Below are 27,885 nucleotides of genomic sequence, written 5' to 3'. Positions count from 1 at the left end.
TGGCTACACCTTGAGCCCTGGCAGAGGGGTGAATATCAGCCTGGATTTTGGGCTCAATTCAGCTCTGCAGGACACACACAGAAATGCAGGAAGCCTTTGAACTCTTCCAAGTTCACTCTGGCCCTCTGAATGCCTCCAGAATATAAATAATAAAAACCTGTATCACCTGATAATTCATCTCTGCTCTCAACTCTTGGCCTCTCTGGCAAACTGAGTTTTTGAACTTTTATTTTTCTTGGTACCCTGGTACCATGATCTGCAGTTTCATTTGCCTTGGGGATTCAGCTCTGCATTTCTGTACAAGGCACTTTAACTGTTGTAGAACGTTGTTGGCCTTCATCTGACAGCCTCTTTGAGACTTAAAATGAGAACCATCAGGTCAGTGGAATTACAGAGATACCTACCTGCAATTCTCTCTGTCTCCCAGGCACTATAATGTCTGTTGACCTAGCTGGGCTTTTTGTAAAGGATCTGTGAATCTGCTGGGTTTTAGTAGGAGAGCTTTACTTTTCCGTAGAAATAAAAAGGGAAGCTTTCTCTGTTTGTTTTGGGTAGGGCCTGTCTCTAATGTTATCAGCAGAGGTTTCTCATTGAAGGTAATGGATTAAGGGATTTTCCCCACCTCTTCCCCTACCTGTACCTTACAGAAATGGCCTCAGATATTCCTGGCTCGGTGGCCTTGCCAGTGGCTCCCATGGCGAGTGGACAAGTGAGGATGGCAGGATCCATGCCTTCCAGAGGAGGAAAGCGTCGCTCTGGGTAAGCCATCTCCTTTTTTCACGTCTGAAACTGGAAATTACTTGTATTAGAAAACTCAAAATGCACCTGAATACATGTGTGTGTTTATTATGTAATGTTGTATTTATGTAAGCTGCATTATGACATTAGTCACTGATGTTTTGTTTTTCTCTTCAATGCATCTGTTCTTCCTGCAAGATCAAACTTGCTGATAAGCATATGGCTTGTTGTTTGGCTTGTTTCAAAAGATTTTCAGGTTTGGCAAAGCATCCAGAAAGGAGTTTGGATCCTGTGGCTGTTGTAGATATAATGAATGCGTATTGCCTATATCTGTTTAATCTCACAGTGATTTATCAAGTGAAAAAAGGTAGCAAGATTGAGCATGAGGACTTGCTCAACTTCATCTGAAGGTTACACTTGGAAGCTCTTAAAGAGAGGTCAGTTAAAGATGTTTTCTTTATAGTTCCAGGTACAGAAATAGCATGAGAGCTCACTCTACAGAGATTGGACAGTGATATTCTAGGTCTCACTGGAAGCAGCACAGTCTTCTTCTGGGAGAAGGGCCTGAATCAAATTCAGCCCTTACACAAGTTTGAGGGCTCTGCTGAAGAAGGAAATTCGTTTTATCTAGTGTCAGAGGCTAATGTGGTATAGGGGTAGTTGCCCACATCAAATTGTAATAGTAATTCTCTCTGTTAGGAAAAAAGTGTAGCAAGAGCTTGAGAAGAACAGAACACTACTTTCTAGTGTTAACAACTCCCTCCTGTTTTTATCAAAGGCTGGTCACAAATAGTCATGCTCTTTGGATGATGCTTTCTCAGAGATAACTGTTCTGAGAGTCTCTTCAAAAGAAATTGATTAGTCTTATGTTTAGTCCTAAATCAGGCAGTGGTGGGGCTTAACAGGATCAACAGTGTGAGTGAAATCTTCACTGGGGAACACCTAAGGAGGACATTATTCCTTGCAAGAGCTGCTCTAGGGATTGTTCACCAAGGTATGTTGCCAGTTCTGTGTGTCTGCTCCAGTAACAGTGCTGGAGTCCCAGTCTGGGAGTGAATTAACAAGGGGAAAGGTTGACCTTGCCTCCAATGCAGAGCGAGGTTGGTGTGATGGAACACTCTGGATGGTTGTTCTGAGGGATGTTCCTTTGGGCAGAACAGTTTGAATATCTCCCCTCACTGAGTGCCCTTCTTATGCTGAGCTAACTGTATGAAATTGAATTGAGAAACTCCTAAAATCTGTCTTTGACAGGCATCACATTCTTATTTTCAAGCTGCTCAATGAGAAAACCTTCTTAAACTTGTGCTCAAAAGAAAAGACAAAGCATGAACATCTTTTCATTGCTACCTAACATAGATAAGGTTTTGTACTTAAGTTGCAGGATATTTGATCTCTTTTTTGATCATAAACCATGTCAGGTCTGAATATCAGTTTGCAATTTACTGTTGCCAAGGTTTGATGCTGCTGACTGTGAAATATTCTGATATTAAATACTGAATTGATATTAATTGAAATGCTTTAACTGTTGCATTTTAAGTATTGTCATCTATTTGTGAGACGGTGAAGTGAGGAGAGGGTGGGAGGAACATAAAATCAAATTATTTTAAATGTCTTTAACATGTTAATTCACTGAGTAAATTAGTATAGATTCACTTTTATACCTGGATCGTGGTATTTCATCTGTGCACCATAGCTCTGAACTAATTGCCTTTCTCCAAGCCTGAGCTGAGAGTGCTTTCTTTTATTATTATTTTTATAATTTTTTTTAATGTTCCCTCTGTGTTTATTCAGACCTTGAGGGAAAGAATGCCTGCTGTGTCTAATTCCTCTGAGCTTCTCTTTGAACAAAGTTGCAACTAACACTTGGTCCTTTCACTGCTGTTCTGGTGATAGATCTTGGTACACCCCAGTCCTTGGGCATTTTAGGAGTGTTCTGTGTCAAATAAAGGAGTGGAGCTAGTGTACACAGCCAGCTTTCCCAGTTTTGGTTATCTCTGAAAATTGTTTCTTTTTTCATAATTGCTGAGGCAAGCTGGCAGAATAATTGCTGTGTGGACTTGAATGTAGATCAGTCTAAACTCATTGGCTGTCCAGAAAGTGTTTCTGCCGTGTCGGCATTTAGCTTCATTGACAGCTTGGAAAAATATTTTTCCTCTCTATAAATTATACCAACTACTTCACGGAAAAAAGTGACAGCATAAGATAATGCACTGCAGTGGTCAGTGACTATCTTAGATAAATGCACCCTCAGTTCTTTATTTAATGTGGTTTTAATTCAGGCTTTGCTGTATTAGAGGCTAAGGGGCTCTTTCACCTTCCTGGGCTGCCTGTACTTGGGCAGGGAGGGTTGGGGTTTTTTGGATGAGTTGGTTTCAGTTGCATTGGTTTTATTTTGGTTTATGGTGTAGTCTTGCCTTTTCTTGGAACCAACACTATCAAAATCTGGGGAAAAGAGACCTCACTCCACCATTCTACCCCTCAATATTGTGCTGAATAAAAGGCTGTAATACAGATCCCCATCTGCTTCTCAGTGCATTTGCTCCTGACCATTCCTGCCTGCCCTCTTCCTATGCTGTGTAATCATGGCAAGCATCTTTTGACATTTCTTGGGAATTTTACATAGTAATTGTGTTGCAGTGTTGAAATCCTCTTGCATGTCAATTTTTTTAACCTGTGCAGGTACACCTTGTTGGAGGCGTTTTGGTTTGTGGTTTCTTTTTTTAATGAAAATGTTTCTAATTGAGAATAATTAATTTTTTAAGTATTTTTATTACTGTATTTATGGTAGCTACACATCTTCTAAGGAAAATACATTTTAATAAGTACCTCATGCATCAGGCCTTTTCACGATTGATGTGAACAGTATGAAAGAGGAAAACAAGATTTATGCTGTCTCTTCAAAACAAAAGAGCATAGTGCAGCTCTTTTTTAAAGCCTCTTTTTAATGGGAATTTTAAATGAAGATAAAAGATAGTCTTTCTGAATCTTCTGAAATGATGTCATTTGTCTTCTGGGAGGCTGCTTCTACTGTTTTGGTAATGTGCAGTATATTCTATCTAAACAGAAGATCTTATCTGTCAGGGTATGAGGAGGTTGATGGAATATTATTTTTACGTGTTCTGCTGTGTTCTGCTAAAGGTTACAACTGATTCACTGCCTTTCCTTCTCCCTTGCTGTAAAGCACAGCGGATCAGGCAGGACACTGGAATCAATGACTTTAAATCTGAGGCGTTTTTTTAATGTTTCAAAGAGTTTTTTCATTTTGCACGGTGAAATTAGGAAATGTGTTATTAACAAAGATGGAACAAAGATACATTTGCTGTTGAATTTTTTTAAAAGTACTGATATTTTAAATGAAGTTTATGTTCAATTTTTATATGAAAAAAAGGGTTTGGATAGTTTAACAAAGCAAAGGCATTATTTAAAGACTTAGTCTGGTGCAGACTGATATTATACCCTTTGCATTCTGATTCTGCTGTGATGAGCCCACTGTAAATGTGGGAGGTGTTACCTGAGGATATTAACCCATCAAGAATCTCCTAAAGGAAGAAGCTGATATCCATCCATGTAAATAAATAAGTGTGTTAGTGGCCCTCACTCCCTCTGAGCTGGTGATATAGTGCAGGTAGCAGGATCAAGCCTTAAGCTGTTATCATCATCATTAATTCCCCGCATTGTATTCCAGTAATAATAAACTAGATTAAATGCAGTACAGCTAATATTTGATTTTGGAGAAAACCCATCCCTTAGCACTCAGCTGGAGTATTTGGCTGGAAGCTAAATAAATCATAGAATCATATCCACTAAGGCATGTGATCTCAGTGTACTGGAGAGGAAGGAAAAGAGTAACAAAATTAATCTGTCCCAGAATAAAGCAATGTCTCATAAAATCCCTGAAGAAAAGGCTTACCCCACAGGTGTGTAATTTTTTCTGCAGCCTTTTCCCCCAGTTTGAAACTGGGTGTTTCTCTCAGATGTGTTTCAGCTGCCAGTGAAACCCAGGTAAGGGTGTGATGCTTTTGTGAGTGGCTTCAGGTGGAGCCGTCTCAGTGCTGCCCTCCCCTTGTAAACAAACAGCTCTCCTTAACATTGACCTCTGCATTTTCAGTGCAGGTAGAAACATTGCAATTCCTATAAATGGGAAGGTTTTTCTGGAATGTCACATTATTGCACATGGGGAGGAAGCAGGTAGGTGAGAGGAGACCCTGGGCTATACACATGTGTAAATGTTAAATTTCTGGGAATGCTGCAAGGGAATCAAGGGGGATTCAGGCTGCTGGTGCCACATTTGGGGTGTCAGCAGCAGCTGGGTCCTGTCTAATCTGCAGCCCTGTGGCAGAGCTGAGGCCACTGGGGGTCAGTGCTGTTCTGCATGAGGCAGCTGAGGGATCATCACGGAGCTTGGGAACCGGATTTGGTGCTAATTAGGTGAGCAAAGATGTAATTTATAGTGAAACCGACGATTGCATCAAAGCTAAGCAAGTTAAATACACAGCTTTTCTTAAAGCTCTTTGGGGAAAATGGTTTTCTCTTTGCTTCCTCCAGAAATGAATAATCACTGTTACCATCTGGAAAATATTATTGTAACATTTCTAGTGCCATGTCCAGTTCCTGTGCTGACTTGCTGCACTCATTCCAATTGTACAGAGGTTGCTGTGACTCAGACACATCTTTTATGGGCCAGTCTCTCTTGGTTGTCAGAATTTAAGAAGGAAGAATTTAAAAGAATTTAGGAGGGTAGTGCCTGACTGGCACTTCTCTATGCTGATGTAGTTTTTGAGACTGTTTTTGCATTTCTGTTCCCACACCCTGGACATACAAATCTCAATTTGTAATATGTAGGAATCATTTTAATACTGGGATAAATATCATTGTCACTTTGAAGGGTTTTTGCCCTTAATAGAACTTATACCTGTTAATATGAACAGTATTAGAGACATGGAATCTGTAGTTGTATGAAGTTTTACTACACTGAAGGGATGGAAAGCTTAGAGAGTTAAAGAAATCTGCAAACATGTTTGCAAAACAAAATGATACATGAATTAAAAGTGATTGATCAAGGTCTGTAAATCATACTGATTTTTTTATTAAAATAAATACACTAATACAATAATTGTATATGATAGTTTTATATCAGCTTGATTGTCTAGTTTAACGGTGGAGTTACATCATTATATTTGGATATTTGGATATAAATATTTATCCACTTATTTTTAGAGGTATACAAATGTCTAAAATGCTTTGTAAGTTACACAATTGTATAACTTTGTAGTGATAATATCTATGATACAATCACACTGCCTAATCAGAATCTAATTTAGATGTCTAAATTAGGAAGATAATCTTCCTAGTGTGTCTGTGTAAGAAGTGAAGAAAGAGGTACCTGCTTTTTGTGGCTCCCTGGAGGAGTCAGACTGGCTCAAGGGATTTGACTCAAGGAAGAACTCGGCTCTTCCACAGCCTTGAGAAGGTCTGGGACACAAATCAGCTGATGAGTTGCTCCTAGCTCTGGAGGGGATGAGCAAGACTGGAATCCTCAGTCCTTAACACCTCTAGGCAAAACACTGAGAACAGCTGGCTTGAATGTTCATGCCACCATTGTCAACACCTTGATTGCTGATTTGGAAATCTTGCTTTTACAGAATGGACTTTGATGATGAAGATGGGGAGGGGCCCAGCAAATTTTCAAGGTGAGCATTTACAAAAGAGTTGACCAAATCACTGATTTCTTTCAGTGGGGAAAGACAGCTGTCACATTACTGATGTTTGAAAATCAATATAAATATGGGTGAAGAAATTGCCAACAACTCAGCCCAAATATTAGTTACTCTTTTTATCAGCTCCCTCTGAAAATTAGGCATTCTGGTAGAAACCTGCCTAATGTAGTTATTGGCTTATAAAGCTGACAGCCTGTGTGTCACAGTTTCACTCTGCAGCTATATCAAATGAGAAAACTTGTGATTTTTAGCTTATTTCAACTGCTCTAGATGGACTTCAGTTATTTGATATTGCTGAAGTTGTCTTTTGGCCGCTGAAAATGAAATTTCATTTCTAATTTATTTCAGGTGTTAATTGCTTGTTAAGACAATTTGACAGATCATAGAGGTGGATTGTTTTTTTAAAAGTTAGTGAGCTTTACATTATGTACCATTAGGTGTAACTGAATAGTAAAAATTGACAAAAGTGTTAATTCACATGGAATATTCAAAGCTAGAAATAAACAGTAAAGCCTCATTGCCATTTTTTCACTTTTCCTTGTTTTTTTTTTCCTGTTCACACTGTTTGCATTTTTACATTAGAAACCAAGCAGCTGCAGTGAGGGGTGTAGATACTTTGAGGCATGTGGGTAACTGCTGATTATCCAAATTGTAATTGCAGCTCTGTAGCAGCAGCCATGTTGCAGCACAGCTGTCACTGTAGGGTTTAACAGGGTCATTCCAGTCTGAAAGAGAAGTGTGCTGAAGATCCACTGTGACAGCATGTCATCATTTACTGGACAAGACCAGCAGTGCTTTTGTTTGGTTGATGTCATTTACAGAACCAGTCCCTGGTGTTAAAACTGGTGATTTGATGGCTTAGTCCTAATATTTGCACAAGACACATGTTAAGGGAACAAGATATGTGAGGAATGGGAGCTGCTTTGTGCCTGCATGAGCATCAGGGTTTCTGGACACACTGATACACATGTGTTGGTCCTTCCCTGTTCTGGTTTTGGCCTTTCAAAATTTGGTGGTGGGTTGAGCCAATAATTCCATTGCTTTTAATGGAGAGGTATGCTATGCTGTGCTTTGACTCAGTTGATTTTAGGTGTCAGGTCAAAATCTGATATTTAAGTCTTCTGCATAGAACCCAGATTGTTCTGTTTTTAGAGAGCACAGAACAACCATGCAGAGACACCCAGGGCTACATACAGACATCCTCTTCAAGTTGTTCCCTTCTCCAGATTGCTCACATGACTTACTCCTAGCTTGTTTCAGTCAAAATTATTTAGTTATCAAAGAGCTGCTGTTTAAATGTTGAAGCTAAACCAGCTGGCTTTGACTGAAGTGCCTGAAGGAGCACCTGTGCAGAGGTCAGCTGCGAGACTGGGAGGGAAAAAGCAGTAGTTGGAGGCAATAACATCTTCAGTTACTGCAGAGAAGGATGAGTGGCCAAGGCCCAGGCTGGTGGGAGCACAGGAGTAGTGGTGTTAGCACAGTGCTCCCTGGCAGGTGACGCACTCTGCTTCTCAGGGCTTCCAGCTCAGCTCAGGTATCCCTGCATGACACCCCATCTCACACAGAGCCCGTTCATGTGCTTCTCCTGTAATGTGCCCATTCCTTGTTGAATTGGTCTTTTTGCTGAAAATTACTTGGCCTCAGTCTGTTCTGCGGGCAGAGTCAAGGGGAATAAAGTCAAGGGGAATAAAGATGTTGTCGCTTGAATGTTTCTGAGGGTGCTGATGTTGAACACAGCATAAAGAAATACAGCTCAAGATTGCTTAAGCTTTGTCTTCACTGTTTGAATGAGGAACTGGCATAGGTGGATTCCTTAAAATTAGTTTTAATTCATTTCAGACAGAAAAAAAGTAAAATTTAATTATTGATTTGTTAGAAGAGGAAAGCATGCCCATTTAGGCTGTATTACTTTTTTAGCTAATACATGGGACCTTCATAGGCTGTCTGTTGTAACAAATTACATCATTTTGGAGAGGTGTAATGTTAATATAAAATCTCATTGAGCTGTTCTTGAGCAGTTATAGTCTTTACTTCTAGAAAAGCCATTACCTTATTTTTGTGTTTTCCAAAACATACATTTTGTGTTTTGGAACTAGAAGTTTTGTTTCAAACAAATGAGTCTTGCCATAACTACGCTAGCAAAATCTGATTTCAAATGATTAGTGCATTTTTTAGGAAAGAGAGAGAGGAGGAGCAGCATGTCATTTTTTACTGAAATGTCACATTGCTGCCTGTCTTTGGGACAATGCTTCAGAAGGTGCAGCGTTAGTCCCACTGGACAAAAGTCCCATTGGTCTGGATTTCGTCCATAAAGGTGCTGCTCAAACACCACACATACCTGCCTGGGCATCCAGCTTCTGTTGATTTGAGTAGGAATGATGTGCCTGTTTACTTCTAGGGAATTAAGCCAGTTTAAATTTCACTTCTATTTACCCAGCAGTTTCACCTGCCTGCCTGCCTTTTGCCAGCCTCCACAACAGTCAATGCAGTGTCTGTACCTACAGAACTTTTTTCTGGAGGCTCCCTTGCATAAGGCATCGCCCTTCAGCCGTGTCTCTGCCCTCCTGTGTTATCTGTAGACCATCAGTGCCCTCTGCTGAATGGAGGGAGCTGTGGTTGCAAGCTGGAAGAGATACAGCCCCTTCACTTCCAGCACAGCAATGAATATTTCATGGCCTGCTGTGGATAAAAGCTCACTGGTGTTTTCTGTACTGGTGCTGCTTGTTAAGTTTCCCAAGAAATCAGTGTATGTCAAAGCGTTTGCTCAAATCCACTGAAAATGTGTCTTCTATTTTTTTAAATATACAAATGAAGTTTCTGGATTGGCATGGCTTGGATCAGGCTCTGTGTTTTCTTTGCTGTATCATTCTCATTACCTTGTTTTTCTTGCTGTTATTTGTAATGGTTTGCAGTTGTGAATTTTTTTGCTTTCTGCTGTGTATTGGCTGTCACGCAATGCATAACCCCTCTTGACTGATGTACTATTTTTTGTTTCTAGGTATGATGGTGATCAAATCACTGGTGATAAGGAAAAGTTTGCAAGGTAGGCGTGTCCCGTAGAGCTCTTCTGCTGAGAGAAAAGAGGGGGATGTTCGTGTCCCTAAAATCTCAGTACGTGTGCCTTAGCTTAGAGAGATGGTTGTTCTGTTTTAGGTGGGATGATGATCAAAGTAGTGCTAACACAGAAGAGAAAGGTAGGAAAAAGAGAAGTCAAATATGGTTTGCCCCCATTTTTCTTTTATATGATGCTGTTCATACTGATCTTTTGGCTGTTCCAAAACTGCTTGAATACAAACCCATAGTGGTTTTGGATCAGTTCCCCTGTATCCCAAAATTTAATATCCCTTCGTAATTTCTGTATAAAAACAAAGTTAGAAATGACAGAATTAGGACATCATTCTGTACAAGTTTGTGAATGCCAGGGTTCCTAGGACACTTTGGAAAAGCAGCACAGCCCCTCTTTTTCTTTTCAGACTTTAAATTTTAACTAGTTTCAGGAAACTTTTGGGATATTGTCTGCTTGAACATTTCCACAGCCAGTAGATTAACATGCTATTACTTTCTAGCTTTTAAGATCATAAATGAAGTGGACTATTGGGATACTCCATTTCTCTCAGGAAGTTTTACAGTCTCTTTGTTTAGTCTCTATAATGGTTGTTTTCAATGTCCAGAAGTACTAAAATACTTGAGTGGTAGACAATGTATTATGTACTTATAAGTGTGAAATGTATGTTGAATCTGTCTGTTCTTTGTCTCTCTCTCTTTTTTTCTTAACCACCGCTTCTGTGAAAATGCTGAACTTAGAGCAAGCTTTCATCATGTAAAAATGCTTTTATCTTCCCTGTGTCCACATTTATCTGTATGTACCAGCTGGCATGTACACACGTGTGCTCTGTGTACATGTGCAGTGTCACACCAGCTGTGTGTGTGACCCAGCTCCCCCTGTTCCTTCCTGCATCTGTGCAGACCCGCACAGGGGCTGTTCCTCTGCCAGCTGAAATGGAAGGTTCACTATTACAGTGTCCTGGACAGTGACCTCAGGCAAGGCTTGGCTGTAATTTACTGAGCATAGCTGGATTTTCTGCACATCACGCAGTAAGCATAGGAATAATAATTCTGCATGTAGCCCTAACAAGTGTTGTTTCTGCAGACTGTGCCTCATGCATGTAACACCTGTATGTGCAGGGGCAGGATACCCAAAGCAGGGCAAGCCCTTGCATTCCTCTATTCAGGAAGCAGCATACAATTCTTTCCTGCATTTAAGAAAAGGCTTAATTCCTAAAAGTATCCAAAAAGTGTGCCAAGCCTAGCTTCTGCTTTCATGGTCAGTCTTCATAGCAGTCAGCTCCAAAGAATGTTGCAGTTTCTTTTAATGTTGTGTTATCACATCAGTCAATGCTGGTGGACTCTCCAAGTGATCACCTCTCACATCTTGTTGGATCAGCCAGCGATCCCACAAGACAATGCCATGCACAGCTCATTGAAATCAGTGGAAGATGCTGCTTTGACAACTGAAGCATCATCTACCTGTCGTGTACTTGTATTTAGCTGCCACCTGACAGGTACAGTATGAGAAGAATAAGTGCTGGGCACTGAAGCATTCTAGGTCCATTTGGACCATTTCAGATGTATATATTGGTGTGATTCATTAATGCTAATCAAGCAGTGGTGATTTCCAGAATGGGAAAACTGAACTCTGAGATGTTTATTTCTGAAAGATTCTGGTGGGTGTCCATTTTGGAATTTCTCAAATTTGACTCACCACCTCAGCCATATGATTTCTCTAAAGGATGAGAACATTGCAGCCTAGCCCAACTTGGGGCAGCATCAAGTACTGTCATTGTTGCTTCCCTGCTGTGCTAAATTGTCCCTGAACATAAATTCCGGTCTATGTCTGACGAGCCAGATGTTTACTTACTGTCTTTCGTACTTATTTTATTTATTTATTGGGATTTTTCTTTTTTTTTTGGCATGTACTGTTATCCCATATATGGTCCCAGTGCTGCAGTCTGATCCTGCAGGCATGTAGTGACTCCCTGCAGGGATGTGGGGTGTTCCAAACAGCATTGTTTGGGATCTGTGTTGTCACTGAGTGGGCTTTTTTGATAAGTCAGTGCTGACATTTCCTGCTGACCTGATCCAGTTGTTAGTGAGAGGTTTCCTCTAAAGGATGCCTTTTATGAGAAGCTGAGAGATGCATCACAGCAAATCTGGGAGTTTGACTGGAGTTCGCAGATGTTAGCTCCTCACATATTTCTACTTCATTTTTGTCTTTAAACCAAAGGAGATTAAACTGGTTAAGAGATTAAGGCCACAAGCCAATAAATAGAAATACAGGTTCTTTTCACAGCTATGGGCAAATCATATTTATCTGTCTGTGGCCTGGATTTTCTGTCTGTAAACAGAGGGATAACAGTGGTTGGCTTTGTAAAGCACTTTGCTCTCCTAGGGTGCAAACAGCAAAACAAGCGCGAAGCATTATGACTCATTACCTCCAATTGAGATTCTTACCCTGCTCACGTCTCTTTCCTGTTGCTTTGGTGTTTCTTTAAATGCTCAGGGAGAATCACAGTGAGATTGAGAGGCGCAGGAGGAATAAGATGACCCAGTACATCACGGAGCTGTCGGACATGGTGCCCACGTGCAGCGCCCTGGCTCGCAAGCCTGACAAGCTGACCATTCTTCGTATGGCTGTTTCCCACATGAAATCCATGAGAGGCACTGGAAACAAATCTACTGATGGAGCTTACAAGCCTTCCTTTCTTACAGAACAGGTAGAATTTACAAAAATGTTGGTTTTCCCTGTTTTTTTTGGTGTTAAAAGGCATAGAGCCTCAGCTTGATCCTTCACTGTAGTGTAGCAGCTGGTACCAGTTACATATCCAAGATGTGGATACAGACAGTTTTTTGTGACTGTTTGGACTTGATCTTAACACTACGACAGATCTTTCTTTTTGGAGAAGCAAATTAGCATTCTTACCATTGAGATTTGTCCATCTGAAAAACAAGTCTCTCGCTGCCTCAAAGAAAGGAATTTTCACCTCCAGATTTGGGTTCTTCCCATCCTAACAGAGATTCTCTAAAATAAGTAAAAATTAGTCTGGAAAGACGCACCTCTCTCTCTGGGGATTAGAGGAAGGTTGAAAACATCATTTAGTCTTAATGTTGGAGTTCCCAGCAGCTGAACTGGGCAGAGATGAATCCCATCTCTACTGGCTGAGGTACTTCTTGGTTATGTTTCTGATAGAAGAAGGAAGATGCACCCAGTGCTTGAAGGAAAACTCTGTTTACTGAACACATTGAAAATTCCTACCACCTCCATTGTTTTCAAAGTCCTATGGGTGTAGCGCTGATTTTTGTGGTCTGAAGTGATTTAAGCACTTACACATGGAAGTTATGGCTGGAGGCAGTACTTCTTTTTCTTAGATAAACAGCAGCTGCTGCTGACCCCTCAGTGTTCATGACTGCTTATTCCTGCTCTCCTGGAGTGTGTTTCTGGAGGGACTGTGCCATTCTGCTGGTGGCACACCCTAGTCACTTCTCATTGCAATTTTTTCTTTTTTTAAATCTTGCAGAATTATAGAGTTTGCTTTCATCTTTTTTAATAATGAGCAAAACTGATTATACTGTCTTCAGTATAGTGTGGCCAGCTGTGCTATGAGGTTTTTTGTTTAGTTAGTAGCTCAGGATCAATGTGCTTTCTCTGTAACAAAGCAGCAGAAGTTGACAATCTGTTGAGTGTTTCTTGAGATGAGTTATCCATTTCTTAGTAGTTAGTCAGGTTTTTATCCTCACCTTATCAGCTAATACCTACCACTGGAACACTAACCCTGCTGAGACATCCCACCTGGAATGGGACTCCATGTTTGAGTTCCAGGTGCAGGATCTTAACAAGCTCTGGTGGTCACTGGAGCCACCAAAGGCTGTTCCAGCTTCTTTTGCAGGAATTGGAGTGGTAGTTGTCATCCTTTGCCATAAGAAGGGTTTCAAGCTCTGTTAAGGAAAGGGAGTATTTCTGGGTGATGCTGAGGCTTCACACTCATAGGCTGGAAAACCTCCAGAACCTTCTTGTGTAGTGGCTCAGGGCCATAATGGAAGAAGAGGCTGGGGGTTCTTTCCTCGTTCCAATTACACTTTCTGCCTTTTATCTGGTGACTGTTTAATTTACAAACAGAGCTCATCCTCAGCAGGGCCAGGGAGAACCAAACTAGAAAGTCTTATGGCTTTCTTTCCAACTAAATTATTCAGAACTTTTAATTAAGGGATGAATTTGCCATGAGTTAGAGCTGTTCATTTCCTCTGTTTGTAGTCTGAAATATCTTTTTATTTTTTAATGTTAGATGCCTGTCACAGATTATACAGTGAGTATTAGTTGTTTATTTTCTTTAAGTGCATGGAGATCACCAGATGAAAGGCAATAATGGAAAATAAAATGTTGTTTGTTATTGAGATGGGCAATTTATGCCTTGCTGCAAGTTTGGTTGTATTGTTACATCAGTGAAAATTTCTGTCTCGGTTTTGATCAGCTACTAAGATCACAAGAAAACAATAATCTCTGACAGTGACAGACGTTATATTTAATTCCCTTTCCTTGCTGGCATTCTAATCAAATCCTTTCTTTGGAAGGAACTGAAACACCTTATCCTGGAGGCTGCAGATGGGTTCCTGTTTGTAGTTGCAGCTGAGACGGGAAGAGTGATCTACGTGTCAGACTCGGTGACTCCTGTGCTGAACCAGCCACAGTCGGAGTGGTTTGGCAGCACTTTGTACGAGCAGGTTCATCCAGATGATGTGGAAAAGCTGCGAGAGCAACTGTGTACATCTGAAAACTCCATGACAGGTCAGAAATGGCTGATGTGTGCTTCCTGGGTGCTCAGGATCCCTGGAGAGCTTTTCCTGACATTCAGAGTGCCGGGTGTAAAAATCTGGTTGAAGTGAAACTCGGCTAGATTAAATTGTGTTTTCTTGCAGGCAGCACAGTAATATAAATCTTCTTTTCAGTGACTGCGTTTTGCTTCCTATTCATTGACTTCAGTCAAACTACCTTCATGTAGCTCTGCATTCAAACTCTGGTTTGGAATCTGGATTGTTCTCAGACTTGGTCTGGAAATCTAGATTGTTTTCATTTAATCCTCAATGAACTTGTGACTTCTTGACAAGTATGTGTTTCTTTGGGGCAGTGTTTAACTTGAAGTCAAAAATCGTACTTTAGACTTTTCTGTTTTCATACAAGTTCCTTGTGGTTTGCTAATTGGAATCTTGAAGGGAAAAAATCCAGTGTTTGGCAACTAAAAATATACTGAATTTTAATCATGAGGCTCCTGTGCAGCAGTGTAAGTTACCTGAAAGTTGACTACCTTATGTTGCACGTAAAACTAAACCAGATTCATATCTACATCTCTGACTTTTGCAGTTATTCATGCTCAAAGCTGCCAATGGGAAACTACCTTGTCTTTAATAGGATATGTATGGTAGAGCTGTGAGAATTAGCTAAATCCTGTTGTAACTCAAACTTGGAAAGGAGGAAACTTCTCTTTTTATTCTTCACATATTCTGTTTATAGCTGAAGGAAAAAAGGTAGGGGATAATATTCAAAAAACCCCTGATCCTTGCAGAAGTCACATAATTTCTCTTTGCTTTAGTAGTTAAGATTTCTGACCTGACTTAGTTAGTTTTGTTGTGTTTCATAACTCAAAGGACAGCGATCCAGTTTTGAGTGAACCTGCGCACTGTTTACAGCTTCCATGTCAAAACAGTGCCAAATTCATGATTTCCTGTGGTTTGAATGTGATGTGGTTTTGGCAGAGCTTTCGTGTATTCAAATGGGAAGCTCAAAGCAAAATTCTGTGGTGAAACTCCAGATGGAAAGAAACCAAGTGAACAGTTAGGGGAACCTGTGCAGGGTAAAACAGCTGAGTTTCATACCATGAGACTTGCAAAAGAGCACAACCTCTGTTTTTATTATGTAGCCTGTAATACATTTTAACATTCATCCCATCTTGTCCAAGAAGCAATTACTCCAGAGCCTCAGTGAACAGTCATGTTTTGACTTCCAAAAGCGCTCAGTTATGGGACTTAACCTGCTCAAACCAGAGCTCGACTAGACAAATGCAGAGCACTTCTGAAAACCCAACTCTGTACTTTTTCCAGCCTTAGCTATGGGCTTTTCTTCTGCACTGGATTGATCTGTTGCCAGTGGAAAGAGCAGTTCAATAGTATTTATAGAGCTAAATCTTTTCCCTGCCTGAATCTTTTGGAGTTGTCAGATTGACACAGAAGGCCTGTAAATCTGGTGTACATGGACAGCTGAACATTTGCCCAGCATGAGGAAAGCAGGGCTGCCTGCTCAGCTTTTTGAATACTTTTGTTTTAAAGGTGTGGCTGGTGAAGTACAGTAATTTTGTTTACAAGTAGTTCTGTCAGTTTGTGGAGCATACGGACCGCCAGAAAGTTGTAGATTTATTATTTTAAACTTGTATTTGCTCCACTCCACAGAGAAGCAGTCTTCTGTAAGGGATGTCGGTCCAGGCTCAATTTGTTTATAAACATCAGGCACCATCACTCTTGCTCCTTTGAGATACCTTTCTAGGAGAAAGGTGATTCTCGAGTCCATTCAGCCAGTTACACTTCCCTTGATGTAGTACAGGCCATATGGAGAGCAGCAGATTTGTAACAAGTACTGAATGAAATCTTGCAGTGACCTGAAATAACGTGTGTCTTAGTGACATTTTAAAAGATGTCTAGGAGGCAAATGCATTTCCTCTAATTTGGTGTTTATTAAACCAAGTTTTCCTTGGCTTTCCAAAGGCGTGTTTCATGCAGAACAAAGGGCAATGTAGAGCTTGAAAGTGATGGAAACAACAAATTGCATCTAGAGTGTTTTTTGCTCAGAGTGAAGTTCACTTCAGGCAGTAGGAATATCCTCATCTTGTAGTGACGTCTGGCTGTTGAGCACAGAATCTGCTTAGGGAAAAGATTTTCAAGTGAAAGTTCTGATTTTTAATTTTGCCATATTCCTCATTTTCTCAGGGTCCATTTTCTCAATGCTATAAATGCTATAACCTCCCCCTTCAGCCCTTGAGCTGGGAAAGCAGTGACAGCATTTTGACTCAGGAGAAACTTCACTTGCCCTGCAGCAGATCTGAGCAGTGTCCTTTGGTTGTAATTGTCTTGTTATGAGTGCTGATCATTAGTGTGGTATTGCTGGGATTTTCCCAGCACCTCTTAGCAGTCCTGCTACCCAGAGATGCTGTTCCAAACCCTGAGAACTTGGGAGGCTGCCACTGCCAATGGGGAGGGACAGAGAATAAGCCAGTAGAGGAAGCAGGCTCCTGCTCACATTTCTGCCCCCAGGAATAAGGCTGGGATTGGGGCTGTGCTCACATGAGCATTTCTTTGGCAGTCACACAGCTTATGCAATCCTCACCTCATTTCACCCTCTCTTCCTTTGGCATTTCTGTGGTACTTACATATTAGTCACATCAAGGGGTTGACATGCTGAAAGCTAAACTAAGCTAAAACCCCTTGGTTTTGGTAGAGACAACTCTTTGGCCCACCTGATCATGGGGTTTCTCAAACTCTTCTGAGTGCTACTAACACCAAGGAGAAGCAGGAAGTGAATAGTTAGGAGGAGACAGGACTTCAGGAGCTGTAAAATATGTGTCAAATTGAAGTGTCTGTTAACCATGGCCTCAACCACATGGTGTGTTTGGGGAGTTAGTTGCTGTCTCTTCCTTGAAATCTTAGGATATGGGGAAGGATGGATAGTTTATATTTAATTTTGTGTCCTTGGAGACTTTATTCCCTGGAAGTAGAACAATTGTCTGCTTGTTTATTGTGCATTAATTGCTAACACATTGTAGCAACAGGAAAGCTGAACTGTGAAGTGTATGAACAGTTAGAAATGATCTAGAAAAGAGCAGCTGAGCCGTGATGATGGCAAAAAATTGAGCTCCCAAGAAGTTTTTATGTGCGTCATGTGCATGATTAATCAGAATGGGGCAGATATTCAGAGTGATAATTCATTTTAGCTCTTTGTTCTTAAAAATCTGCAGATGTCAAACTAAATCACTCCAAATATGGATGAAGATCAGATCCCACAGGAGGATCCATTAGCAAAGACCTCTTTGTGCTCAGGGTGCACTGGTGGAACTTGGGGGATATTGGGTTCAGGTGCAGGCTCAGTCCCAGTGCAAGTGAGACCCTCTTAGTTGCAGAAAGCAAATTTCTAATGGTACAGGGAACAGACAGAACTAGACTTAAGTGTAGAGCAAAGCCACTTTTGAGGAATTCCTCTGCTACATTAGCTTTCAAAAAAATGACTGAGCAAGTATTGTAGTAGACTGTCCTTCTGGTAAAACGCAGTGTTTCAGAGCACTTTGCAAGACTGATTTCTACAAATCTGATTCTCCATAAGTAGTTCATGAAAGAATAGAGTGAGGAACACAGACAAGTCTCTGTGGTTGCCTGGAAATATTCCCAGTGATTCCATGATGTGTCTGAGATGTAAGATCCCTGTTCCTGCACCCAGCATCTCCAGTGGTGCAAATGGGAAACACCCAGGTTTGTTACCTTCAATCCTGGGCTGCAGGCAGCACAGCGCATAGAAATCAGCTATAACATCTCCCTTCAGCCTCACCCTCTGTGCCTGGTGAGGCAGGGAGCAGCATTTGCCATCCCACCCATGACACAAAGGCTCCTCAGGACAGTTGGGTTCCCCAGGAGTCCTTGCAAACTGTTCCAGCTGAACAGTTAAGGGGTGCTGAAAGTGCAGAGCAATGAAAATTATGAGAACCAGAACCTCTACAGCTTTCATTTTCAAGTGATTTAAAAATGACTAAGTCACTTCACTTGCTAGCTGACAAAGATTAGTTGAGGTTACTTCTGGACAGAACTTGTATGCCAAGTTTAGTCTTGGCAAGATCTTTTATTGCCATATTTTTTAAGTGCGACAAAGTAGAACTTGATGATGGAAATGGTGACTGACCACAGCAAAAGTTGAGCTGATAGGCATCTCTTGAGAAGAAAAAAGCATTGTGTTACAATTTTCTGTGGTTCTTGTGTATTATGGAAGCATCACTCCATGCTATACAAGCATAGATTTGGACTGGGGAACCTGTCTCACAGAACCTTCTAATAACATGTTGTCTTGCAGTGATGATTTCAGCTTAGGCAGTTTTCTGTCCAGCTGTAAACCCCTGTTACCAAGCAGTTTGTAGTCACAGCCACAAAATCCAGATGTTGCAGATAGAGTAAAATTGTAAAAATGAGAAAACTGTTCAGCTTGAAAGAGGCAAGTGCCAGAGACCAGGGGCTCACCAGTGGAGAGGCAGAGTAAGGCATTCCACAGCACTGAACAGATGACAAATAACCATGTGAAAGAGAAAATTTGGGATAACTTTTCTCCTCAACACATAATCTGCCTGAAAATCAGTGCAGGATTGTTTATGCTATGAGCTGCTTTATCCTGCCATGTCTGTTTTCCAGCTCTGATTTCTGCATGATCTTTCTTAGAGGGAAGAGGATGGTTCTCATATTGACAGCCAGCCAAGTGAATGCAAATGTGTTTTGAACTCTTGACTTCCATGAATTATTTAGAACTCCAGCTGATACAGAGAAGAGCTGGATGAGACTCCTATTTGGCTTCATATATAAAATTCTCCAAAGAAATTCAAAGACTGAGTTGAGCCGTGACAAGAAACACAGTCCTGGCAAATACAATCCTGTTCTGCCTTAAATGTCATCATCAGTAATAGTAAAACTCATATTTAATGGAAAAGTAATATATTATCAAAACAGTGTATGGGTTGAGTTCTGCACTCTATTGGCAAACCACTGTATTAGTTTCTCCACATCCACTTTAAAATTGGATGAGCCTATTTATTAAAAAAAAAAAGGGTAAAAATGTCTATTGCAGGTATTTGTGCCGAAAGTTCTATACCAAAAATGTATTGTCAGAAGGTCTGTCTCTTGTAGACATTAAGATACTTGTCAAAGATTGATACTTTTCTACTCAGAGACTCAGAGCTCTTAATACTCTCTGGGAAAAAAAATGAAAATAAATAAAAAATCCCTTTCTTCAGGGAAGCGTATTTTTGCTGAGACAGTTGACTAAACAAGAAGCTGTCGTAGAGCTCCTTTGGGACTTTGTTCTGTAGCCTTTGGTTCTGAAGAGCACATTTGTTAGAGGTTTATGCATCAGAAAGGTACTCTGTGTGTGAAGGGCTGTTTAACTGACAGCACTTGATTTCTTTATTTTTTTTTTTTTACTTCTATCTGTGAGCTCTTTTAAGTACATGAACCCTAAAGAACCATCTGTTTGTGAAACGTGCCCAGCCCAGCAGATTGGAAAGTAAGAGAACACAGAATTAAAACCAGATCCCTGCATTTTTGATTTTAACATCTTAGTGCAGGGGGACTGACCTAGTAAGACTGTTGCCTCTGGGCAGGTAGGGAGTGAGTTGTATAATATTTTGTTTATAGAGAGTTAATAGCTACTTGTGCTTTTTATCCCAGGATACAGCAGAGGTTTTCACTGAATGTCCATGAAGCATCACAACCTGTAGAGTGAAGACAAGCAGGCACCCAGTAAACAACACACAGCAGAGCTGGTGGGATGGGGAGGAGAGAAAGTTTCCATAGACATGATATGTCCTGAATTCTTTTATGTCTCTGCAGAACTGTCCAAGACTTGACTCAGTTTTTTTATGGGATTTTCCACCCACCCACACATACCCACACAGCCCCCACTTTATTCCTTGGAGGGTTGGAGGCTGGAGACAGCTGTGTCAGGATTATTGTACCTGCAATGGAAGGTAACAGATTTCTGAAAATAGATGCTTCAGCACTGTGGTTGCCCTGAAAAAGAAGGAACAATTCTTGAAACATACTGCCATGTATAGAATGTATATGAGTGGTTGATGTGAACAGCATATTTTGGGTTCCAGTCTGTTTTTACTGTAGAAAAAGCCCATTTTGGCAAGGCATCTTTTTGTCTTTTAAGTGTGAAATCTGGAAAGAGATTCGCCTTGTTGTTGACAACTACCAAATCATCATGTGATACCTGTTTTTCAGTAGAATTATGTGGTCCCACTGGCATTGCTGAGAGTGAAGAGGATGTTTCAGATGTGAGACTTTCCATCCACACCAGCCCATTGCTGTGCTGTTGTTCCAGAGAAAAAGACCTGCCCATATTTTTGTGGACTGCTTGTTCTCATAGCAGGAAGGTCACACTGCCTACCAGAGATGGCCTTAGAACTTGGGCAGTGCCAAGCATAGGAATTTGTGGATTTTCAGCTTCAGTCTGTTTAGCCCGCAGGATTTTCACATGCAGGATGGAGGAAATGAATGTCCTGCTTCTTCCATCCCCATTCTGTTTGCAAGTAAATGATTTAGGGCAGGAAAAAAGGAAGCTGTGACTGTAGAGCATCCTAGAGTGCCATTCCTGCCCTTTGGCACAGTAGAGAGTAACACAGAAATAAGAGGAAACAGTCTGCTCTCAAAAAATTGGTACTTTCAAATGATCATATTTTAAATGTATGGTACATTTAATCTCTCAAACATTCCAAGATGATTTTGTTTTCCTTTGGTATTTAGGACTGTTTCTGGGGGGAAAAAATCCCAAATGCTGGGAGAAGCCAACTATGTATAAAGCAGTTCAAAAGCAACTCTTACACAAACACAGTGACCCAGTGGTCTCCCTGCTGCTGACACATTCCATTTGGGTGGATAGTACTGGAAGAAAAACCAGTGATAATAAATTGCATTTTTTAAAAATACTTTGGTAATTATAATGGTGATTTAAGGAGGTCAGTACACGCTTTTACCAAAACAAGGAAACAACTTTAGCCTAGTACTCCTGAGACAAACATACTACACCTGATTAGCATTAGGGAATGCTTTTAGGGTGAATTTTCAGGTGTTTGGACATGCACATGCAACTGGGTTTTGTGGTTGCAGTTTCTATTCAGTCTTCACCTTGGATTTCCTACTTGGAAACTGCTGCATTCTTGGGTCTGTTATCACAGATGTTGCACTGGATCACTTTCACTTGCTGGGTTTCTAGGGTGGTGGGTACTTCTTTAATGTTCAATATTTGTTCAGCCTCCTCTGTTTTGTTAAACATTATGAGATATATGGAGTTAGTGGGGTTTTCCCCCCTTCCAAAAATACTGGAGTTTTACAAATACCTGAACAACTTCCTTGGTTAACACATAGGCAGTAAAATAGCCCAAGTGTGCCTGGAGGGTTTTGGCACTGGCAAACTTGCAGCCCTCTCAGGTTCTTCAGTGCTTTGATGGCAGCAGATGCTGGGAGAATGCAGCTTTAACATCTGCCTTGTGGAACAGGAGCTTTGACGGTTGTGTTGTCTCAATGAAGTCAACACAAGGCACTGAAATATTTTATTATTGGTGTTGGGCTGTAGTAGCAGCCTAGGGAGGCGTGGGGAGGAGGGTTGCCTTGTGTGTAGGAATAGTCCACCCATAAAATTGGTTTATCCCGTGCTGCGGTCATCTCTCCATCCTTAGCTGAGGCTCAGCTCTGTGGCAGCAAAGACAGCACTTCTTGGTCTTTGGTCCTGCCCTGGCCTCCCGCCAGCTTGCTGAAACCACAGCTCCCACTGGCTCCTCTCTGATGCCCTGCTTGGAGCTGTGTGGAGGGAAGAGCTTCCCATGTGGCAGCTCACAACCAGAGTGGGAGCATGGTCCATGGGCAGAGTTCTTTAGTTTGATCTGTTTTATTGCAGTCCCTGGGATGTGAACTTATGTCTCCAAACATTCTTCTTTCTATTTTTGTAGTGTGGAGACTTTTGTATGTGTTTTTTAGATGTCCGGAGTCTTCAAAAATAGAATTAAAACTTATAATGGGTGTTTTGTCACACACACTTTATTTTAATTGAACTAAAGAAGTAGCCTGTAAAAGCAACCAGACAGCATCCTTAAGCCTTTTTCTCCTCCCTCTCTTTCCCTTCTCATGTGTTTAAATTTAATTCTGTCCACAGCAATGTATCTTACAAGGTCATCTTGTGGTCATTATTTCCTCTAATGAGCTATTCCATGGTGTGTCACCACAGCCAGATTTCAGACAATACTAGTATTTACTAACAAAGCATAAATCCCAGTTACTTGAGTTTGATAATGAAGTACAAATAATATAGAATGCCAGGAGCTGAAGCTTTTTTGGCAGAACGGCTTTTCAGTAAAGCTTCTTGTTGAGCATCCAAGTGAAGCAAATAGATTAGTTTAGAAGCTACTTACAACGTTTGTGTATTGATTTATTATGCAGCTGTGAATGGTAAAAGAATAAATTACATATTTCAGTGTTGTTTTGGATAGCTGTTCTGTCCTGGGAGTATCTGCTGATGGTGCTTTGGAGTTTCTGGGGTTTCCAACCCTTTTTCTAGAAAGTCCAGCTGTCTTTTGAGGAGCTGTTTGTACAGGTGTTACTGTGATAGTTTTCTCCATCTCAGTCTTTCCTTCAGGTACAGCGGATATTTGTCACAGAAGGGCTACCCCAACTGCCCCAATCATGGAGCCATGAACTTTGTCATAGGTACTTGTTTTGGGAATGAAAACACCTGCAGAGAACACAGGTAGATGCTGTGTATTTATGTCTACAGATCTGTATGGGCTTCAGTAAGCTATTTTACTTAATATTCTGAATGTGCCCCATACTTTCAGTAACCATTCTTGAGAGTTCAAAATACATTTGGTTAAAGTGTTTTATGGGTTGGTTTTTTGAGTTTTTTGGTGTTATAACTTAACTTTCAACATATGCTTTGAATTATTTGCTCCAGTTTCAAGTCCAGTTTTTCCAGGTCCATCAGCAAAGAGACTTGCATGTGATCTGTAACACTATCCCTTCAGATAGTCCCTCAAAATTAACTGAATAGCAAGGCTTAAAAACCCACATAGTTTCTTTTTTAATTTAATTAAAATGATGCATATTTGCCCAACACTGTGGAGAATGACATGATGCAGACTGGTTAGTCAAACATGAAGGCAGGCACAGCAGGGACCTTTCAGCCTCGTGAGCTTTTGTAATAACAAGTTGTATTAAGCAAACAACTGTGTAGCATGAGGGGTTTCTTATTGAAAAACAAGAGGGGGTGAGAAAGCTTTTCAATTTCCCCCTTGTGGATCACTGTCTCCAGTTGGTAAGTAGGGACCAGACAGATAGTTAAAAATAGGTGCATTTCAATTGCATTACTTATTTTTTATTTTTTTTAACTTTGCTGTTGATTGGTTCAACTCTTCATTCTATTGTAGGAATGTCATAACTTGACTCTAATGCTTATACAACGCCTTTTGCAATTAGATGATGTAAACCTTAACATATTTAGAGAGGTTCAAGTAATCCCCCTGAGAAGCTAGGCCAGTGAGGAGAGTGAGCTTTGATGGTTTATATTTATAACCATGGAATAGTTTTGCTTGGAAAGGACCTTGAAGTCTCATTCCATGCTCCCCCCTGCCGTGGGCAGGGACACCTTCCACTAGACCAAGTTTCTCAGAGCTCCATCCAACACTTCCAGGGAAGGGGCATCCACAGCTTCTCTGGGCAACCTGTGCCAGGGCCTTGCCATCCTTAGAGAAGAATTTCTTCCTTATGTCTGATCTAAACCTGCCCTTCAGCTTAAGGCCATCTGTCATTTTTCTTTTACTCCATGCCCTCGTAGAAAATCTCTCTCCATCTGTCTTGGAGGCTCCCTAGGTGCTGGAAGGGGCTCTAAGGTCACCCCAGAGCCTTCTCTTCTGCAGGCTGGACAATTCACTCTCCCAGCCTCTCTTTATAGCAAAGGTGCTCCTGCCCTCTGAGCATCTTCATGGCCTTTGGGCTAATTTGTTTTATACTGATAAATCCAGAGGCTTCTACTGCATGTAAATAGGACATTCAGCCTTTGGTCTTCTCTTAAAAGCATAAATTTAAGCTGATTGTGTCCTGTGAAGCATATAGGTGTCGTGAGATTTATATGGACTTACTGAGAGTACTGTGTATTTTTATCTACAGCTGCAGCATCCTGAGAACTCTTGTCAGTCATGTGAGCTTGGACCCTGTTCCTCTGCTGCTGACTGACTGCAAGCAGGAGAAATCATTCCTTTGGGTTCAGTGTCCTCATCTTTAAAATAACAGTAAAGGTGTCAAAGTCCTCTGGAAGCTGCTGTGATGTCTGCTAACAGCAAATCCGTGCTCCAAGCCAGTTATTTATTTTGTATGGCAATACATTTATTTATCAGTGTATTGTACTGTAGTGGTGTGTGCAGTGGGGTAGGGCTATGGGGCTGCTTCCTGCTGCAGCATAAAACAAACACATGAGGCCAGGGAAGCCCCAGCCTGGGGGATTTAAAGCAGTCTCATAACATTTGGGTGGAAGGCAGTGCCAGCTTTGGAGCAAGAGCCAAAGAGCAAGAGCAACTGCATTTTATCCCTGCCATCCCACAAGCTTCTTGGTTGGTATGTGTGCAGCATGTTCACAGCTGGGAAGTCCTGTGTGGTCCCTGATGCAGTTCCAGGCTGTGTGAGCTGACTGATTTTACACTTCTGCTGTATTCTCAAGGGATATTTGTACAGAAGTGTCCCCTTGGCTTCATTCTTGTGGACAATTTACCAGGCACAAAATCCTGTGTGGCAGAGGAGAGGTGTAAGTGTCGTGCTGCTGTACAGCAGGCTGGTAGGGTGCAATCCCATGTGGGCAGGTCCCATCCTCTGCAGAGTCAGGCCAGCTGGGAAGCAGGAGTGGGAAGTATTCGTGGAGAGACCTTATTTCCACCTGCAGCGCTTCTTGGTCCTTGAAGCTTCTGAAAGGACCATAATTTTAATATCATGGAAGATTTAGATTGCATCAACCATCTCCACATGATAGGAACGTGTCCATTTTTGTCATTGTCCCCCCAGCTCACCCCTGCCATGTCCTCAGTTTGCTGTAAGCCCAGGGATGGAGTGGTGACTCTGGTCCATAAAGGCTGTGGTACCTGTAGGGGATGACCTGTGCTACCAGACACCTCCAGGCAGAACCAGGGGCTCCTGCACCACAGGGGAGGCAGTCTGGAGAACCCACCATTCACTCTCTGACAGATGTGAAGCAGGAATGTTACAGTGAACAGCAGCTTAGTGGGTATTGCCTTGGGAGCTGCACTGTGACCTTGATGTGAGCAAGAGAGGCAGGCTCTGAAAATCAGCACAGGTTCTGGATGCACTGTGTAACTGATGCCAGTCTGGTGCTTCTGCCCTTAGTTTGTAATTTTAAGTCAGGATGGTATTCACCTGTGTTTTGAGTATTGATGCTGTTCCTGTTGCTCATGGGTTTGCTTTCCTCTCAATGAGGGGGCAGAGGGATGCACTTTTTGGCAGTACAGTTTTATTAGCATTGCACTGTTTGGTGTGTACTCTGATATGGGTATGTGTGTGGTAGGTAAGTCTTTGCTTTTACAAGCCTTGCCTTTATGTAAATAATAAACCACAGAATGCTAAAAAAAGGCTGTCCATATTTTGCTTTTTTTAAATTTGTATATTGTTCTATTTGTATATTGCAAACTTTATCTGGTTTATGTAAATATGAGTTCCTGGAAGGAGTGTCTTCAAATGCTGTGTTTGCAAAGCAGTTGTGATTCTTAATGTATTCTGTAATTTTTTTAGTATTGAAATCCACAGGGTGGATGTATATTTATTACACTTAATAGAGCTTAAAGCACTTGCTGAGCTGCACTAAACATGAGATAAAATTGTATCCCTTACAGTTGTGAGGCGTACATTGTAAATTTTTTTTTGTTTGTTTTAATTGCTGAATTAGTGCAGAAGAATTGCTCTGGCATAAGCTTATCAAGAGTAATTTAATATAAATTGATCAAATTTAGGCTGTTTAGTCTTATTGGAGATGTTCTGTTTATGCATTTGTTATTTTGAAGAAGAGCTCTGTCAGCTGAGCACCTCAGTTGTGTAAAGCTGAATGCTCAGCTGTGGTCAGTGCATGTGTATAAACTGATAAATGGCAGGTTCAAGAAGAGTTTCACCTTGTCTTCTTTAACTTGACTGTTTGTCTCAAACAGTGACCTGGATCTTGATTCTCTACAAACTCTAGAGCACTCAAAGATTTTTAAGCTGGTCTTTTCTGCTAATTTCTAAGGACTTAATGTACTAACACAGAACATCACCACGGAAATCCTTTGTTCTCTGACCCTTCAGTTTGAGGGTGAGCTTACATTTGGAGCTGTGTTCAGCAGCAACAGTACCTTGACCATCACTTTGTTTTTATTTTTAATTATTTCCTCTTGTTTTCCTCCATCCTGGTCTTGCTTTTTCCGGTTTTATAGTAAGATAAAGATGGTTTTAGTTTTTATAAGAATTTTTGGGTGCAGTATTCCTGTGTTCTGTTTGTCTTCCTTGAGCAGCCTGTGGAGTATTTTTGATGAACACAAAGTCATCTTTTGTTATCTTGTCCAAACCAAACTTAGTTTACCCTTTATTTTATTTTTCCTGGAAAGAAATATATGGACAATCGGTGGCTGAGAATAATTATGAAATATCTAACTTCTTCTTAGTAAGACAAGACATTATCATCTAAAAGGTGAAACTTGCTGGGTTGCTGGAGGTATTGAGGTCAAGGTGAGAGTCCATATATTAATTCAGGCTGTTTCCCTATCAGATCCATGATTCTATGCAAGACAGGAGTCCATCTACTGATGACTTAGAGGGAAATGGAAAATTGTATCATGTACTCTGCCAGCAATATTTCTGTGCACATGAGGCCAAACCAAATTTCTTCTGAGATCCATGAGCTGGGTTTTTCCATGCTGCAGACTGGATGTGGGCACTGTAGGGTTGTTTTAAACCAAACCATTTCAACTTGCACTGAAATCTTTGCAGAAGAATGTGCTTGTGTAACAGCCCTTCTTTCTAGTTACAGACTGCAGTATTCTTAGGAACTGGGAATCCAGCAGAGAAAAAAGCATCTGTGGTAGAATTAGATGTTGAAGTTTATGGAGTTTTCAATTAAAAAAAAAAAAAACTCAACCAAACCTGAAAAATGTAAAAAGAACAGACTGTGTTTGATTACCAGGCTATAAGCCTTAGCATACAGTGCATGAACATGGAGGAAAATTTTCTAACAGGCTGGTGCTATTGTGTGAAAGTGGATTTGAGCCAAATTCCCAGATTTGAAACCCCATGAGCTTCAGTAGGCCCAGGCCAATCCTTGGCTTAGGTTCATCTCAAGACATTGCAAGCGCAGAACAAGTTTGAGCATTCTCAGTAGGAACTGGAGACCCAAAAGGAGAAGATTTGTGCATAATCCAGTCACTGTTTGCACATGCAAGGGACACATCAGTGCCAACATGAGCATTTGCCCCTTGGTCATCATGAGAATGTTTTTAGAGCATCTTTGAAAAACACCCTGCAGGAAATGTTTCTGGCACGTGTCCTCAGTACTTGAATCTGT

General features: G+C 41.0%; 1 protein-coding gene across 3 annotated transcripts in view; it reads left to right on the top strand.

The window, feature by feature from the left end:
* The window catches only part of ARNT2 (aryl hydrocarbon receptor nuclear translocator 2), a 96,759-nt gene that overhangs the window by 24,270 nt on the left and 44,604 nt on the right, over positions 1-27,885 (top strand). For 2 of the 3 annotated variants that reach the window (XM_030954964.1, XM_030954965.1), the window contains exons 2-6: positions 648-759; positions 6,381-6,428; positions 9,454-9,498; positions 12,016-12,229; positions 14,082-14,295. In XM_030954964.1, coding sequence (XP_030810824.1) covers positions 648-759; positions 6,381-6,428; positions 9,454-9,498; positions 12,016-12,229; positions 14,082-14,295 — 633 coding nt within the window. The remainder of the gene's footprint in view (positions 1-647; positions 760-6,380; positions 6,429-9,453; positions 9,499-12,015; positions 12,230-14,081; positions 14,296-27,885) is intronic. The other variant, XM_030954966.1, reaches the window with a different exon arrangement.

Source organism: Camarhynchus parvulus, chromosome 10 (assembly GCF_901933205.1).
Source record: "Camarhynchus parvulus chromosome 10, STF_HiC, whole genome shotgun sequence".
In the NCBI taxonomy this organism is placed as follows: domain Eukaryota; kingdom Metazoa; phylum Chordata; class Aves; order Passeriformes; family Thraupidae; genus Camarhynchus; species Camarhynchus parvulus.
Note: the sequence above shows the minus strand (reverse complement) of the source record. Positions and strands in the feature narration are given on the sequence as shown.